We start from the raw sequence: 14,846 nt of genomic DNA, 5'->3' as shown, positions 1-14,846 counted from the left end.
TTTTATATCCCTTTGTCTTTACTCTCCAGTCATTTGTCATTTGTTTTACCCAATAATTCAAAGCTTAAAGGTAATAAACTGCATCCTTTGTCCTTTTAAGGGATCTGGGTGGTATCTAAAGAAGGCCAACCCCTTTGCACCAGACAGACTATATCCTTCTGTCAGTTCCTGAGATTTCAGCTGGTTTGCATATTCCCTGCCCCCTCCATATGCTATTGGGTTCTTCAGCTCCTCCCATCAGCCGTCGGACCAATGCTGCATGTAAGCCACTGCCCTAATCTCCTCCTTTCCCTTCTTCTCTTCCTTACTGTCCCCTTCTTCTCCCAGACAGACCCTGCCCTTTCCTTTCTGTCGCCTGGTCTGTGGATTCTGTTGTAGAAGGCTGGGACACTGACAATGGGAAGCTTTTTCTTTGGCCTGCAATGCTGACACTCCACTCCCTCTTCTTGGGAATTCATGTGAGTACAATCCAGTGATTCACTACTCTTTATTGTATAGTGTTTCTGCCTTTTCATCCTGTTTTATGTATGTATCCAGAGTGCTCAATAAGACAACGACTGGGATGGGAGCAGATGAATAATTGATGACCCGATCCCAACCAGTATCTATGAACTGGTAAATCAGAGATGAGCTGTACTTATTAATTATAGTGGTATTCTATTTTTTTAATTCAACAGTCAAGGAAAACATAAAGGATAACCATTTAATTCAAGCCTCGTTTAAGAGCTGCTGTTACGCTAATACACTGTACTGTACTTCTTTGATTCTTTATCGCTTCCTCAACCAACCCACACACTTCTCCATTTTAGCTTCTAGGAGGCCCTGGTTACCAGCTCTGTGGCAGGTGGGCATCTCTGCTGCAGTCTAAAGGGCTGGGCTCTGTAATCAACAATACATGCCCTTTTGTTAGAGGATTAGTTATCTTTCATTGGTTTTCTGATCTGAATTTGTATGGGATTTGCTGCTGGGAAGCTATGTGAGACACATGTGAATCAGCAAGTTGTTTGCTTATGTGACTCTCGTGTGTTGCATTGTACTGCAGCAACAGCCAATGCATCATTCTCGCACGCTTGGCCCAGAGCATGAGCAGATGGTTCACTGGTTCCTTATAGATTAGTCTTTTGTTCTGGAAGATGGCTTACCTTTGTGTAAAACTCAAAAGTCACATGTTTGGTGGGTGCAGCTGGTGGAATTCTTGTATTGGATTTGCTTTACTGGCTGTCTGCTCTGGGTCACAGGGAGGTTGCAGATGGTCTTAGATGCTGTGCCTAAGGGCAGATGCTTAGCAGGGGAGTCATGTCTGTGTCAGGGCTTCAGGGTCCTATTCAGTTTGTATATGTCGACCTGAAGCCGGATAGTGTGTCTGTGTTCTCAGAGCCAGCTGCATATGCAACACTGGTACAAACAAAGGTGCTATGTTGACCATAGAGTACTTCTACACACTATTTATTGCAAATCTTGATCTGCCATGTGCACCAGAGTTTGAACTATAGCTTATTAGAGACCAGATATGGTACAAAGTTTGAAGACAGCTTTGATCAAAGGCAGGCATAGCAGTAAAAGGACATAGCAGGGACCCTGTTTGTTGTTAAATCTATTTCTACTGCAGCCACACACACAAAAAAAAAACCTAGTCAAATTAAGTTATGCTCATGTAAATGAGGCACATCACAAAAGATTCCCATAACCTATGCACTTAAATCCAAATTGTACGGACAAAATATGATTTAATTGAATTATCTGGCTTCTCTTTTAATTCGTTTGTTGTCTCATTAAACTGATTTGTTAAAGTTCTTCAGTTTATCACCCTCTTAGACTTAGAGTATAACTTGTCAAGTCTAAAATCTAATTTCCTATGTAGTACAAAACAGGTATATGCACAGAACATGTCTAAGGCATGATGTGAGTCACCATATTAAACTCCACAGTCACTGTATAGACCTTGCTGCAGGTGAATAAGGGTCACAGGCAGCCTGAGCTTGTACAGTAATTAACTTTTTATAAAATCTGCATTGCATGCTCTGCCTCAGATGTACAGTACTGCCTGCTTGCTGCATTATGTTCTGTCAGCCTCTGCGATAGTGGCCTCACAATGTGAGACACTGATATGTCTCCTGACTCCCTCGTCACACAAGTGTTGATTAAACACTGCTGAGTCCTGACATTATAACGTGGTCACTTTATCTTATCTTCTCTCATTAGTTGTCAGATTCTATCACTGATGCCTACAGAAGAAAAGATGAAACACAACTGTAATGGTGCTCTTTTAAAGTACAGTACAGAAACTGATTGCATTTTACCACTGGAGTCAATTTTCATAGTTGTACAATGTTACTAATGTGTAACGGTACATATTAGTCAGTTATTTGTTATATGTGGAAATAATTTCCTACACTCTGAGCTCACAATGTCAGGCAAGCATAAAACATAAATACAACAACAACAATAATAATAATAATAATAATAATAACAATAATAATAAATACATAAATAAATACTGGGACTCATAGATAAGGTAAAGCAGCTTTTTTCACAGCGTAAAACCCACTGTCCACTACTATACTGTATCTGTCCTGACAGAGAGTGAGACATGGACACACATTGATGCAATGAACTGTAAAGGGAACTTCGTTTAGTTAGTTAGTTTAGGTTTGGGTTTCTGTGCTGTGTGAATGATGTTTGATTTGTTATCACAGAGCCCATCACCCTCACTGGCACCTCAGCAGCACCTTAACAGTCAATATACAGAAATGTTAATAATGCCTAAAGGCAGTTCATGTAATTTATAGATGAGTCCCCAGGGTTGAAATCTCACAGCTGCTTGCTAATGTGTCTTCTACCTTGTTTTGTTTTTTTTCTCTCACAAGACACTTATCAACCCTTATCAGTAATGATGAGTTTATTCAAAATGTTATCAAAGCTACATATGCTCGGACCGAGTGTGCACAGGAACAATTGCTGCATGACGATACATGTGCAGGGGCATAACAGATGTACAGATGGAAACATAAACTACAGTCTATATTTAAACTTGAGGACATGTGATCAAGGATCAACACAGAAACACTTCCTACTTCACATCACTGAGACTTTTACTCATGTTTATTGGTTCACCACACAGCTGACTCCTGAAATAAACCAAAACTATTTAGTCTAAAGTCTGTTGTTCTAAAGTCTTCTATTCTTTGCTGACCCCTGCAGATTTGACAGTGGAGTAACATAAATACAACAAACATTTTCTAAATAATAATACACATCGACTAACATGCTTGATGGTACAGTGCAAAAATAGCAAACAGGCAATATTTAAACCCCGATTGCAGAGACTGGAATGCTCCTGAAAATTATTCACTCTTGGTCAACCAGGGGAACAGGAAGGGAAGAGAAAATACTTTTTATGGTCTTTGAAGAGCAAACATCCTGGAATCCTAGATAGTCATGGCTAGGGAATGATATTAACAATCAACAAATTACATTTTTTTGTGCCCAAAGGGTCATTACCATGTATTGTCTTTTAGTGAGATCATATAATAATGCCGGTTTCATAGTAAGAAGACATGTATGGTCTTTATATGTGATTTTGCACACATTTTCTCAATTATGCTGTATTCAGATACCAGAAGAATTCGCTCTGAGATTATCACACCCACCTCTAATGTCAGGCCAAGGTAACAATTTAATTTTATTGCCACCATATTCACAATCTTTGCAACTGAACCATCCCAGTACAGAATATGTTTGTGACATTTTATTTGCCAGAATAAAATCATTGAGAAATTACATAAAACAACTCACCATATCCCTGTATTCTTACGTTAGACAACGTAGCCCAGAGATGCTGATGTATGTTGTTTTCAAAAGCTATCACAAGTTTAAACTAATAGAACATTATATCCTGTGGCTTTACTGTAATGAATGAATCAATTTGTGATGTTTTTTCGGAAGAAATCTGATTTTAACTAACTGAAAAATAAATGTGATTTTTCTTTATACATATTCTGTTGGGTCTTTCCACAGAATATTATGTAATGTGTCTCATAAATAATTAAAAATGAATGTGGGTGTCATAAGCAGGTCATGTATTTAGTTTGGCAATTTTGATTCCACAGCCTTTTCTCACCCACAAAAGATAAAGTCACTCATTCTGTTTGTTAGTCATGATGCAAAAAGACTCCTTCTTTAGTTTATATCATTTGACAAGGCAATGAAATTAACCAGAGGAACAAACTTGACTCATTACTCTCTGAAACACTAAGAGTAAGAATTTGCTAAAAGCATAGCAGCTCTCTAGCCTTGGTACACAACTCACAACTAAAAAATCAAGTTGCACTTTATGGTAGAGGTGAACAGGGGGGCATGGCTGCCTGCCCGTATGCAGCAGACCAACTCCAAGCAGATTAAGCTGAGAGCAATGTTTCCTCTGAATGTGAGCTCAGGTTGCTGAAATCCAATTACATTATTCAAATTATATTTATTATGTCCCTGTCTTCAAGAGATGTTTAGCACAAAATCTACTCAAGCACGAAGACCTTCTCATAGTCTGGCTTAGGATGAAGCAGTCACTCCCACTGCTTCACTGGTGGTCCGTAATAGCGTTTGTCAGGCCGGGTTTAAAGGTGTGAGGTGTTTCCCTTAACTCAGATGTTAAATGTGTCATCAGAGCTCAGTAATCCAGATGGCAGACAGGACCTGACCCTGCAGTAAGACATTAAGCCACTTAACTGAAATGCTGGGTGAGAGTGGCAAGAGATGTAGTTTTGTAGCCAAACAGCAGAGTTTAAGAACTCATTCAGTGAGTCTTCTGCAGGCGTCACGCTTTACTGTGACAGATACGGCAGAAAGAGAGAAAACACTGACTTGGATAATTGACTTCATCTGTATGAAGTGCTGATCCTGCAGTGCCTATGACAATGCTTTCAAGAGGATCTGGTCACATCCTGCTTCACAGATGAAAGTACACAGCAAATGTAGACCTCTAGTCATTTTTCTACTGTCAATCTTTACCCTATGTGAGAGCTTTTCTTTAACATTTCAGCTGAAGAATGTGTTATTTTTATTATTTATGTATTTAAGTTTTCAGTTGCTCATATTAGCAAGATTTCCTCTAAACACTTGCCCAGCTAAGAGTTGCTGTCAGTGTTGGTTTTTAAAGAAAGATTCTTTCCTCTTTCTGTGGTGAGGCAAGTGGGAGGAACTGAGCTGAGAAGGGCTGCTAAGGGAACGGACAGGCAGGGAAGAAGGGAAGGGAACTGTGTGGGGGAACTGTTGCAGCCCTAAACACAGCAGCCAGCCAGCCAGACAAGTGGGGAGGAGCCTGAGGGCTTTGGCTCCTAAAGCTTCCTCCTGATGTCACCGTTCAGCTGCTGCAATTCAAGCTCATGTGAGGGAAGGGGAGGACTTCTGAGCGAAGACGAGAGGAGGGGCAGGTCAGGAGGGTCAGTGAAGGGTTGGCTGTGTTGACAGTGAAAGGGCTTGGAACAGCTCTTAGCCTTGTAATCACTCGGCATGTAGCAACAATGGGGCCTGCATGCCTGAGAAAATCCACATCTGCGAGACATCTTTGACTGAGATCAGGTCTGCTGATGCTATGAGTGCGTTCATGTTGTTGATAGAGAGACATGAAAAAGAAGAAGACAATAGAAAAAAAGCAGAAGAAAGGAAGGTAGGGGAAGGGTAAAGCGTGGTAAGCTGTGAGCAGAGCTCATTGCTCTGTGTTGCATACAACTGCATTCAAGATCTAATTGCTCAAGTGAGACAGGCAACCCAGTTAACTGTGAGTTTTCCCCACTGACAGACAGACAGGTGGTGCCTGAACTCAGCCAGCTGGGAGTCAAGGGAAGGAACTAGGAGAAATTTAGGGAGTGGCATTTTAAAGTTTCCTCTTTCCTAGCTGTAGTCCGCTATATTTGTCATGACACTGAAGAGAAAGAACTGAAAATCAAAGCGGGATGCTTTAGCTCCTGATGCTAGGTGACAAGCAGAGCCGATAGGGTCAGTCCCACACTGCAGCGTCAAAACTTGAGATTTTCAACACTGCTGGTAAATCAGTGATGGAGTGAGGCTGAAAAACTGTAAAGTGATGGTATTGTGATGCATGATGAAGTGATGAGTGAGTTAATTTACTTTTGGGTTTTATTTTAGGATTGATTAAACTAGATGGTGTTTAACATTGAAAACTGCAGGTATATAACATTAAAACGCATAGCAAGTCATTCTGGATCCACTCCATTACTTTCCATCACACTGGTCTTTTCCCTAATCAGAACCATTGTGGTGTAATAAATTGCCTTGAACAGGTTGTTCTTTGCAAAACCATGTCCTTATCCACTTGATGATCTTTTGGTTTTCTTCCAACCTTTTATCAGCTACATAAAACTAATTAAATACTATAGTCAAACTGGCAAGAAAATCTTTGTGTTTTGGGACAAAGATTAAATATGTTCTTATTTAGGTTCAGTAATTTGCAAATAAATGAGGTTTGAAATATACAGTTGTCAGCCAATGATATGTCCCTAGTTTCTACAGAATGATATATTCAAGTATTAGATAAGATGCATAATTAGGTTAGTCGCTTTTGTTTAAACCAGTAAATTAATTGTCTATTTATAGTAATTCAACATGTCAGTGTTCTCAGACATCACAAGACACAGAGCCCCTAACAGCCCTTTCCCATCCCCAGCTGTGCAGTGACGGTCCAAGCCCGGTAGAAAGTGGGGAGGGTTGCGTCAGGAAGGGCATCCGGCGTAAAAACGGACAATGATCCGCTGTGGCGACCCTGAACTCACAGCCGAAAAGACAAAAAAAAAAGTGTTGTCAGACATCACTCCTTCAATTTTCATGAGCAAATACCTTCTAAATTCCATTAACCTGTAATGAAATCTAGATGGAGTCGACGGAAAGCTTTCATTCCAGTAGCACAATGTGGTCACAGGGTGAAAACAAGACCAGCATTTATAATGGAGTAAAAGCTACAAAGAACTTATAGCTAATAATGTGTTTTTTTTACAGTGTTGTGTGACTGAAAGGTGTCTAAAAAACATGGGTTTAATAATTTCAAGGTTTTGTACACACAAACGCTGTTTTTAAAAACATGTTTAATGGCCAGATTAAAAGAGTGTTTGGTTTTGCTGGGAATATAATCCATTAATGTATAATACGACAGAGGTTCAACATGCCTGTGATAATCCGTGCTTGACCCAGTGATACAATTTCTTCTAACACCGGTTCACTGATCTTAACCAGAAGGAAAAAAGTTAAATGATAAAACAGAGGCAGTGTACATGTTACAGTAATGCTAGAGATGAAACACAAGACATGTTTAAGCACATATATGTACAGTGCATAGAGATACAATGCATTTCACTGTAAACACAGACGTGTTGGAAGAAATTGTGCTGACATAGATTAATAAGTGAAGGAGCATAAAATGCCGACAGATACTGCTCTGGAATAAGGCTGACAGCATGATGACTCATTTCTTCCCTGTGCTCATGCTGAGGGTAAATGACTGCACCCTCTTTGTCCCATGTGACTGCTTCCTTAAGACATTATCGACCTTTCTGCTTTTTCTTCCTTCCTGTGTGTGCAGGTTAAGTGGTCCCTACACCCCTTTTGAATGTCCGTCACCATGGCTAAGCGCGAGACCGACAGCACCAGCCCTGTGGTCAGGCAGATAGACAAGCAGTTCTTGGTCTGTAGCATCTGTTTGGACCATTATCACAACCCAAAGGTCCTGCCCTGCCTGCACACCTTCTGTGAGAAGTAAGCTCTGAATCAGTCAATCAAATGTTACATTGAATAGAAAGCTATGTAAATGTTACATAGAAAATCATGTAATTGTAACCATAAAATATTTTTAGGCTCCGTTGTTTTTCCATATTATGCTTAAAGTAGAAGATGAGCACATTAGAAAATATGACTACTACAGAATATGACTTTCTGTATTCTGTCTGCCTGCAGCAAGTTCTTTAACTAGGATGCATAACAGGGATGCGTAAAGAAATTTTAAATATATAATATATAATGAGCTAAAATTACACCACTTCCACCAGCTATTCTCTCATCATTGTAGCTTCTGGATGATGTAAGGCACCATGCTCTCTGGACTTGGCCTAAAAAACAGCCAGCATCCTTTATGACACAGCATTGTTGGCAATAAACACTAATTTCCACAGCACTGCTACTCTCACATGGGAGAGATATTACATTTATTGAATTAGAACGAGCTTTCTTTTATTGCCCAGTCAAACTGCAGGAACCAGAATATTCTTGTCCTCTGAGCAAGTCTAAAAAATATTTTGTGATTTAACACCATGTTGACCCTTTAATTAGTGGTAAACTGCACCTTTAGCTGTCTTACTAATTTCTTTTCTGTTTTGTCTTTGTGTAGATGTTTACAGAACTACATCCCTCCCCAGTCATTGACGCTGTCCTGCCCTGTGTGCAGACAGACGTCCATCTTGCCAGAAAAGGGTGTGGCAGCCCTGCAGAACAACTTTTTCATAACAAACCTAATGGAGGTCTTACAGCGAGACCCAGAATGCAGCCGACCTGAAGCCTGCAATGTCCTTGAGTCAGCCAATGCAGCTACAACCTGTCCACCCCTCTCTTGCCCCAACCATGAGGGCAAGGTAAGTTATCATAGACCAAAAGAAGTTACCATAGACCAACTGCCAAGTTCATAACAAAACTTTTTCCTGTTACAAGGTTTCATATATATTACATATAATTACCTTTATCTGCACAAAATTGATGTTCAGTTGTCCTGCGCTCCACTGCACCACCTGCAGGTGATGGAGTTTTACTGCGAGTCATGTGAAACAGCCATGTGTCTGGAGTGTACAGAAGGAGAACACAGGGAACATGTGACAGTTCCTCTGAGGGACGTGCTGGAACGGCATAAGTCAGCACTTAAAAACCAGCTGGACGCTGTGCGCAACAGGTACAAACTTTCATCCGTAATGGATTATGTCACATAAGATGCAAGAAGTGCTGGAATGAATCCAAATTTGAAACACTGTGTTTTCATAATTCATTTATCATTCATTGCCTTCTTCTGGCAGACTACCTCAGCTGACGGCTGCCATTGAGCTTGTGAATGAGATCTCCAAGCAGCTTATGGAGCGGAAAAATGAGGCCGTGACTGAAATCAGTAACACCTTTGATGAACTGGAGAAGGCCTTACACCAACGCAAGACTGCTCTTGTTACTGAAGTTGAAAACATCTGCAGCAGCAAGCAGAAGGTGGAGGTTTTTCAATTTTAAAAATTGCTGTAACATTGTACCTTTTAGTGCACCAACACTGACTGTCAGCTTATGTCTGTCTAGGTGCTTCAAGCTCAGCTGACCTCCTTACTTCAAGGCAAAGAAAACATTCAAAGCAGCTGCAACTTCACAGAGCAGGCCCTGAGCCACGGCAGTGCCACTGAGGTCCTGTTGGTCCAGAAACAAATGAGTGAGCGGGTCAGTGCTCTGGCACGACACAACTTTCCTGAGCACCCCCATGAAAATGGACATCTGGAATGCCAAGTAGAGACAGATGGACTGAGGCGCTCCATCCAGAACCTGGGTGTACTGATTACAACCGGGGCTGTAAGCCATACTAGCGTTGCCACGGGGGAGGGGCTGCGACATGCACTGGTTGGCCAGCACACCACCATCACAGTTACTACTAAGGATAAGGATGGAGAACTGGTGAAGACTGGTAATGCTGCCCTAAGGGCGGAGATTGTCTCTGTAGATGGGACGTGCACAGAAGCCGAGGTGGTGGATAACAAAAATGGCACCTATGAGGTTGGATACACCATCCGTTCAGAGGGAGAATACACTTTCTCTTTGCTGCTATATGAACAGCCTGTGAGGGGGAGTCCATTTCGTTTGCGTGCTGTCAAACCATCAGATGTCCTGCAGTCACCAGACGACGTGAAGAGACGGGTGAAATCCCCAAGTGGAGGGGGAGGCCACGTTCGACAGAAGGCTGTGCGCAGGCCCTCCAGCATGTACAGCACCACTAAGAAAAAGGAAAACCCAATAGAGGATGAGCTGATCTACAGATTAGGTGGGTGAATAGTTGCTGGTAATTATGGAAACTGCTGACTTACTAAAGCTCACACTTACTCATATATTTGTAACTACGATGAGAATCTGATGATGTGTTTCTCTCTGTTTCCTCAATTAAAACATTCAAACTCTTTATTGCCAAGTAAACACATTCAAGAGTTATTTTGAGTATAACAGTATAACACATAGCTCTAAAGCAGCTTCTTGTTGATTTCAACAGGAGCAAGAGGGCGAGATAAAGGAGAATTCACTAACTTACAAGGCATCTCGACGTCCAGTAATGGACGAATTGTGGTGGCAGACAGCAACAACCAGTGCATACAGGTCAGTGTCTACTATCCTTGAGTGAGTCCTTAATGATTCTGTTGTTAGGTTGTAGAATAATTGAATGATCCCTTCCTGTAGGTATTCTCAAATGATGGTCAATTTAAAATGAGGTTTGGGGTCAGAGGTCGTTCGCCAGGGCAACTGCAACGTCCCACAGGAGTCACAGTGGACATGAATGGTGATATCATTGTTGCTGACTATGACAACAGATGGATTAGCATCTTCTCCTCGGATGGGAAATTTAAGGTGAGTGGTCTTTAAAAGGACATTTTTTTTTTACAGATTGTAAAGAAATATTTCTATGACTGACCAAAGTGGCCCAACTGCCTGTCACAGAACAAAATTGGTGCTGGAAGACTGATGGGACCCAAAGGTGTGGCTGTAGATAAGAACGGACATATCATCACTGTGGATAATAAGGCCTGCTGTGTCTTCATCTTCCAATCAAATGGGAAACTGGTGACGAAGTTCGGAGCCAGAGGAACGTCTGACAGACACTTTACAGGTACTGTGTGTTACCATAACCTTTAGTGTGATCATTCCATTAACGATATCTCCTACAGGAAAAGATATAGCAACACATAATGATCTATGTGTCACTTTGTTGGGCCAGATTTACAGATTTGATTTATGTTTCCTGCCTTATAAAAGTTTTACTTTGCACAAATTCTATTTTTATGGCGACCAGCATGTTTCACACCCTTAATTCTATTCGAACCAATGTTTGCACGCATATCGTTTTGTTTTTTTAAGCTATGGATGCCAGCACTGATAATCCTAAACTATAAACACATGCGATCATCACAGACGCAGCCGACCTGAGGCCTGAAAATGCATGAAAATGTTGTGATGATCGATTGCTGCCTTTGCCACTTACTCAACTTTAAAAAAAAAAAAAAAAAAAACTTTTTTACTAATTTCAATTCTTATCAAACTTGAGTCACGGTAATCAGCCACTCCACTGCTGTTAATATCATTTGCTTGTATGACTTGATTCTCTCATTGATGTGGCTTCAGTTATTGCACAAGCAGCGCGATTTCAGTTGAAGCTTGTACTTCTTAATTTCATTACTCACTTGGACCCTTTCTTTTCTGTTCTTTTAGAAAAAAGCGGTGCAAACATTGCACTGGAACAAAAGCTTAGTAAATCTGGCCCTGTTTTCAGTAAGTAATTGATGTACTGTGAGTGTAAACTCCGAACAAACATCTTTGTACTTTTTACATGTTGATGCATTGGCTCTATCATGTTTGTCTTTCTAAACTTAGCCTAGTCCAAAAATAGTGTGAAACTTCCTCTGATATGTTGTAAGCAGTGGATGACACATTTTTCTTTTTTTCTTCTTTCTCTCTTCTGCTTCCAGGTCCTCACTTTGTTGCCGTGAACAACAAAAATGAAATTGTGGTTACAGACTTTCATAACCACTCAGTCAAGGTACAGTTTGATGCGAAGACGTTTCGATTCAAGTAAACCCACACTGGAAGAATTGTGAATTTATGCCTTGCAGGAAAAAAAAAACCTTAAATGTGAATAAGTGCAACGTGACAAAATTACAATTACAATATTTTGTTCACTTGTATTATTTAAAATAGTGAAGTAAAAAGAAATGTAAAAGCACTGTTTCGACAAGGACAGGCAGAATCACCCAAACGTAAATCAGAATATAATGATATATTGAAAGCCCGACTGTGTTGTTCTAAATAATATCAGCGTTACGCTTTGTATCCTATTTTCCCAACATATTTTATGTGTGACAGCAAAGTGTTTTTCTCTCCTTTTCCTGTTTAATCTCGGCTGCAGGTGTACAATGCAGATGGGGAGTTCCTGTTTAAATTTGGCTCCCACGGTGAGGGAAATGGCCAGTTCAATGCTCCAACGGGCGTGGCGGCGGATGCCAATGGAAATATCATTGTTGCTGACTGGGGCAACAGTAGGATTCAGGTTAGCTTGTGAAAACCACATCTCACTGAATGCAAAGAGCATATTTCTAGGTATGTCACCCACATACTCAACATGTCCCTCCATTCCATGTTACCACCCAGGTGTTTGACAGCTCAGGGTCCTTTCTGTCCTACATCAACACATCGGCGGACCCCCTTTATGGCCCCCAGGGCCTGGCCCTCACATCCGATGGCCATGTGGTGGTGGCAGACTCTGGAAACCACTGCTTCAAGGTCTACCGCTACCTGCAGTAGAGACCCGAGACGGCCAACGTCACCGCTGCGAGCACTGACGGCGACACAACCAATGTATTCCACACGGTGCAATGACCTTTCCAATGCAGCCTTCTGATGTGCACATCAACTGATCTCCCGGATGTAATTAAGTGTCTGAACCTAAGTTTACTCTTCTTAGGATGTGTATTAAAGGTTGTTTTTAAGGTAGGGTGATGTAGCATCCTTTGGTCAAGCAATTGATATTAAGCTATGGACTGGTTTTAGAGACTGTGCAAAAGAATTTTTGTTTGTTGGACTGACGGTATTATTACACCACACTTTCTGTGAGATGGGACAGGGTAGGAGATGGATTGAAGTATTTAATGAGCCATAACTCGTCCAAATGCATGAAGTTTTAGTTTATCTTAATGCCTAGGCAACAACACAGTACAGTATACCCATCTGTCGCTTTATCCATGAACTAGTTAATGCTTACAGCAAAATGAACGGCGCTTTGCTTCTCTGGCAATGAAATCTCAACTTTCTCTTTTACTGACATCTCACACCAAAAGTCACCACCATCTATGCATTCATTTGCTGTATGTAATGTATATACATAAATGTATATTGTGATATGATTTTGAAACACAGCTTTTTAGCTTTTTGGAAGAGCAGAAGTCAAGGATTACAGGACTGTAGGTGTGTATGGCAGCTGTTTGAAATATACCCAGCACATGCTTAAAAGAAGAGTGTCGTATTTATTGCGCAATGTAAGCAGCACAATTATCATGTTTGTTAATATCTGTTGTTTTAAAGGGAAAACAGAAAATGAACAAATGCTAATTTATTTTATACACCAGCTCCGCGTTTACAAATTATTTTTCTAAACTGACGTGAGTTTCTTTCTTTGGAGTTATCGATTTATCCCTTTTTCTTAGAAGGAAATGTCACCTTAAAGCAGAATTCGGTGTCCACCCCACATTTGGAAAACTGGTGTTTGTGCATGTGGGCAGCTCCTTGCCAAAGCTACAAACTCATATTTGTTTCCTACATTTCACTTTTTAGAACAAGAGGCTAAAATATGGGTTCAGAGAATGATTGTTTCATCTTTAACAATTAAACAGCTTTGCTCATTAAAGTGCTAACAGTTACAAACCAGAAATAATACACAAATCTCAGGAAATCCATCTAAATTAGAACAGTATATTAAAGTAACAGCTGTTTTTCATATTCATAGTTTCATACAAATGAAGACCTTAGGAGCTTTGTGAAAAAACAGTTAATTTGTGGAAACATTGTCTATAATCAAGGTCACAGAACATTCTGGGATGGAATGTGAATTCTGTTTTCAGTTTTGTCCTTTTTTTTTTTTTTAAACTTTAATTTAAAAGAAAATTACTAAATTATTAAATGATCATTTGACAGATGACATTTGCCAGCTAATTCATCCATGCTTCAGAAAACACTGTAAGCTAAAGCTGCTAGATCCAAGAATTAACATGTACTAGTAAAGCTGTGGCTGATCTTGCGTCCCCTAGTGTTAATTTTCCGATATGTCATAAGAATGCCTGATGCCACTAGAATAGAGATCAGGTGCAGAGGACAGGCAGCTTCCTGATCTGACAAAACTACCCACAGCACTGTGCTAAACATCCAAACACCGTGGACATTTTTGAGCTACAACATCTGACCTGATTTAAACACATGCACCAGGAAGCTGGTCTATTTCATGCCCCTGATCTGTTGTTTGACTTGTTGCCAAACAGGAGCCCCGATGCCTTTAAAGAGTCAAAGGCTCATCCCGTTGATGTGTCTGAAGCATTTTACTCTGTGCTGTTTGTGTCACATCACTACCAATGACTTTGTTTTCTCTATAAATATGCACTGGTAATAAAAGCACATGATTTACTGAGTAACTGTTGTATATGGGTTTGTGACTAATCGTTGCACTAAGAGGGATTGGGTCTGTAGTAATGAGACTAAAAAGTCCTTCTATTCTTTATTTTGGCAAAAACAGCATTGTATAAAGTATATGTATATGTATGCACGTCCTTTATGTGGCTATCTACTGTAACAACAACTATTATTTACTCTATTATTTACGCTTTTTTCAGAAAAATCCAGAGAGCTGCCCATTACTACCACAGTGTGACCACTGAGCAGCTCCATTGGAGCAGCTGGTGTATCTCAAGGTGTTAATGTTATTTTTTTCACTTGTCCCACCCAGTTTTTATCCTGCGGGTCCAGGGATTAAACCTTGCTTCTATAACCTTCCTGATACAGATCATATTTGAATACATAAAATG

The 14,846-nt window shown here is 40.4% G+C and overlaps 1 protein-coding gene across 2 annotated transcripts; it reads left to right on the top strand.

The window, feature by feature from the left end:
* Positions 1-281: 281 nt before the first annotated feature.
* LOC137128475 (tripartite motif-containing protein 3-like) lies at positions 282-14,452 on the top strand. Of its 2 annotated transcripts, XM_067506522.1 has the most exons (13): positions 284-458; positions 7,589-7,761; positions 8,390-8,630; positions 8,790-8,941; positions 9,063-9,243; positions 9,328-10,057; positions 10,280-10,383; positions 10,465-10,632; positions 10,723-10,891; positions 11,491-11,550; positions 11,748-11,818; positions 12,185-12,325; positions 12,427-14,452. In XM_067506522.1, the coding sequence occupies exons 2-13, from the start codon at positions 7,616-7,618 to the stop codon at positions 12,577-12,579; spliced, it is 2,316 nt and encodes a 771-aa protein (XP_067362623.1). In that variant the 5' UTR covers positions 284-458; positions 7,589-7,615; the 3' UTR covers positions 12,580-14,452. The 2 variants fall into 2 exon arrangements, with proteins under 2 accessions (XP_067362624.1, XP_067362623.1); XM_067506523.1 differs by lacking the exon at positions 11,491-11,550 and having other exon boundaries at positions 282-458.
* Positions 14,453-14,846: the final 394 nt, after the last annotated feature.

Source organism: Channa argus, chromosome 6 (assembly GCF_033026475.1).
Source record: "Channa argus isolate prfri chromosome 6, Channa argus male v1.0, whole genome shotgun sequence".
In the NCBI taxonomy this organism is placed as follows: Eukaryota; Metazoa; Chordata; class Actinopteri; order Anabantiformes; family Channidae; genus Channa; species Channa argus.
This window is presented reverse-complemented; position numbering and strand designations above follow the sequence as displayed.

Coding starts and splice junctions, on each gene's coding strand:
- LOC137128475 (XM_067506522.1), top strand. CDS start 7,616: ATGTCCGTCACCATGGCTAAGCGCGAGACCGACAGCACCAGCCCTGTG. Junction 10,058..10,279: donor TGAGCTGATCTACAGATTAG/GTGGGTGAATAG, acceptor TGATTTCAACAG/GAGCAAGAGGGCGAGATAAA. Junction 10,384..10,464: donor GCAACAACCAGTGCATACAG/GTCAGTGTCTAC, acceptor CCCTTCCTGTAG/GTATTCTCAAATGATGGTCA.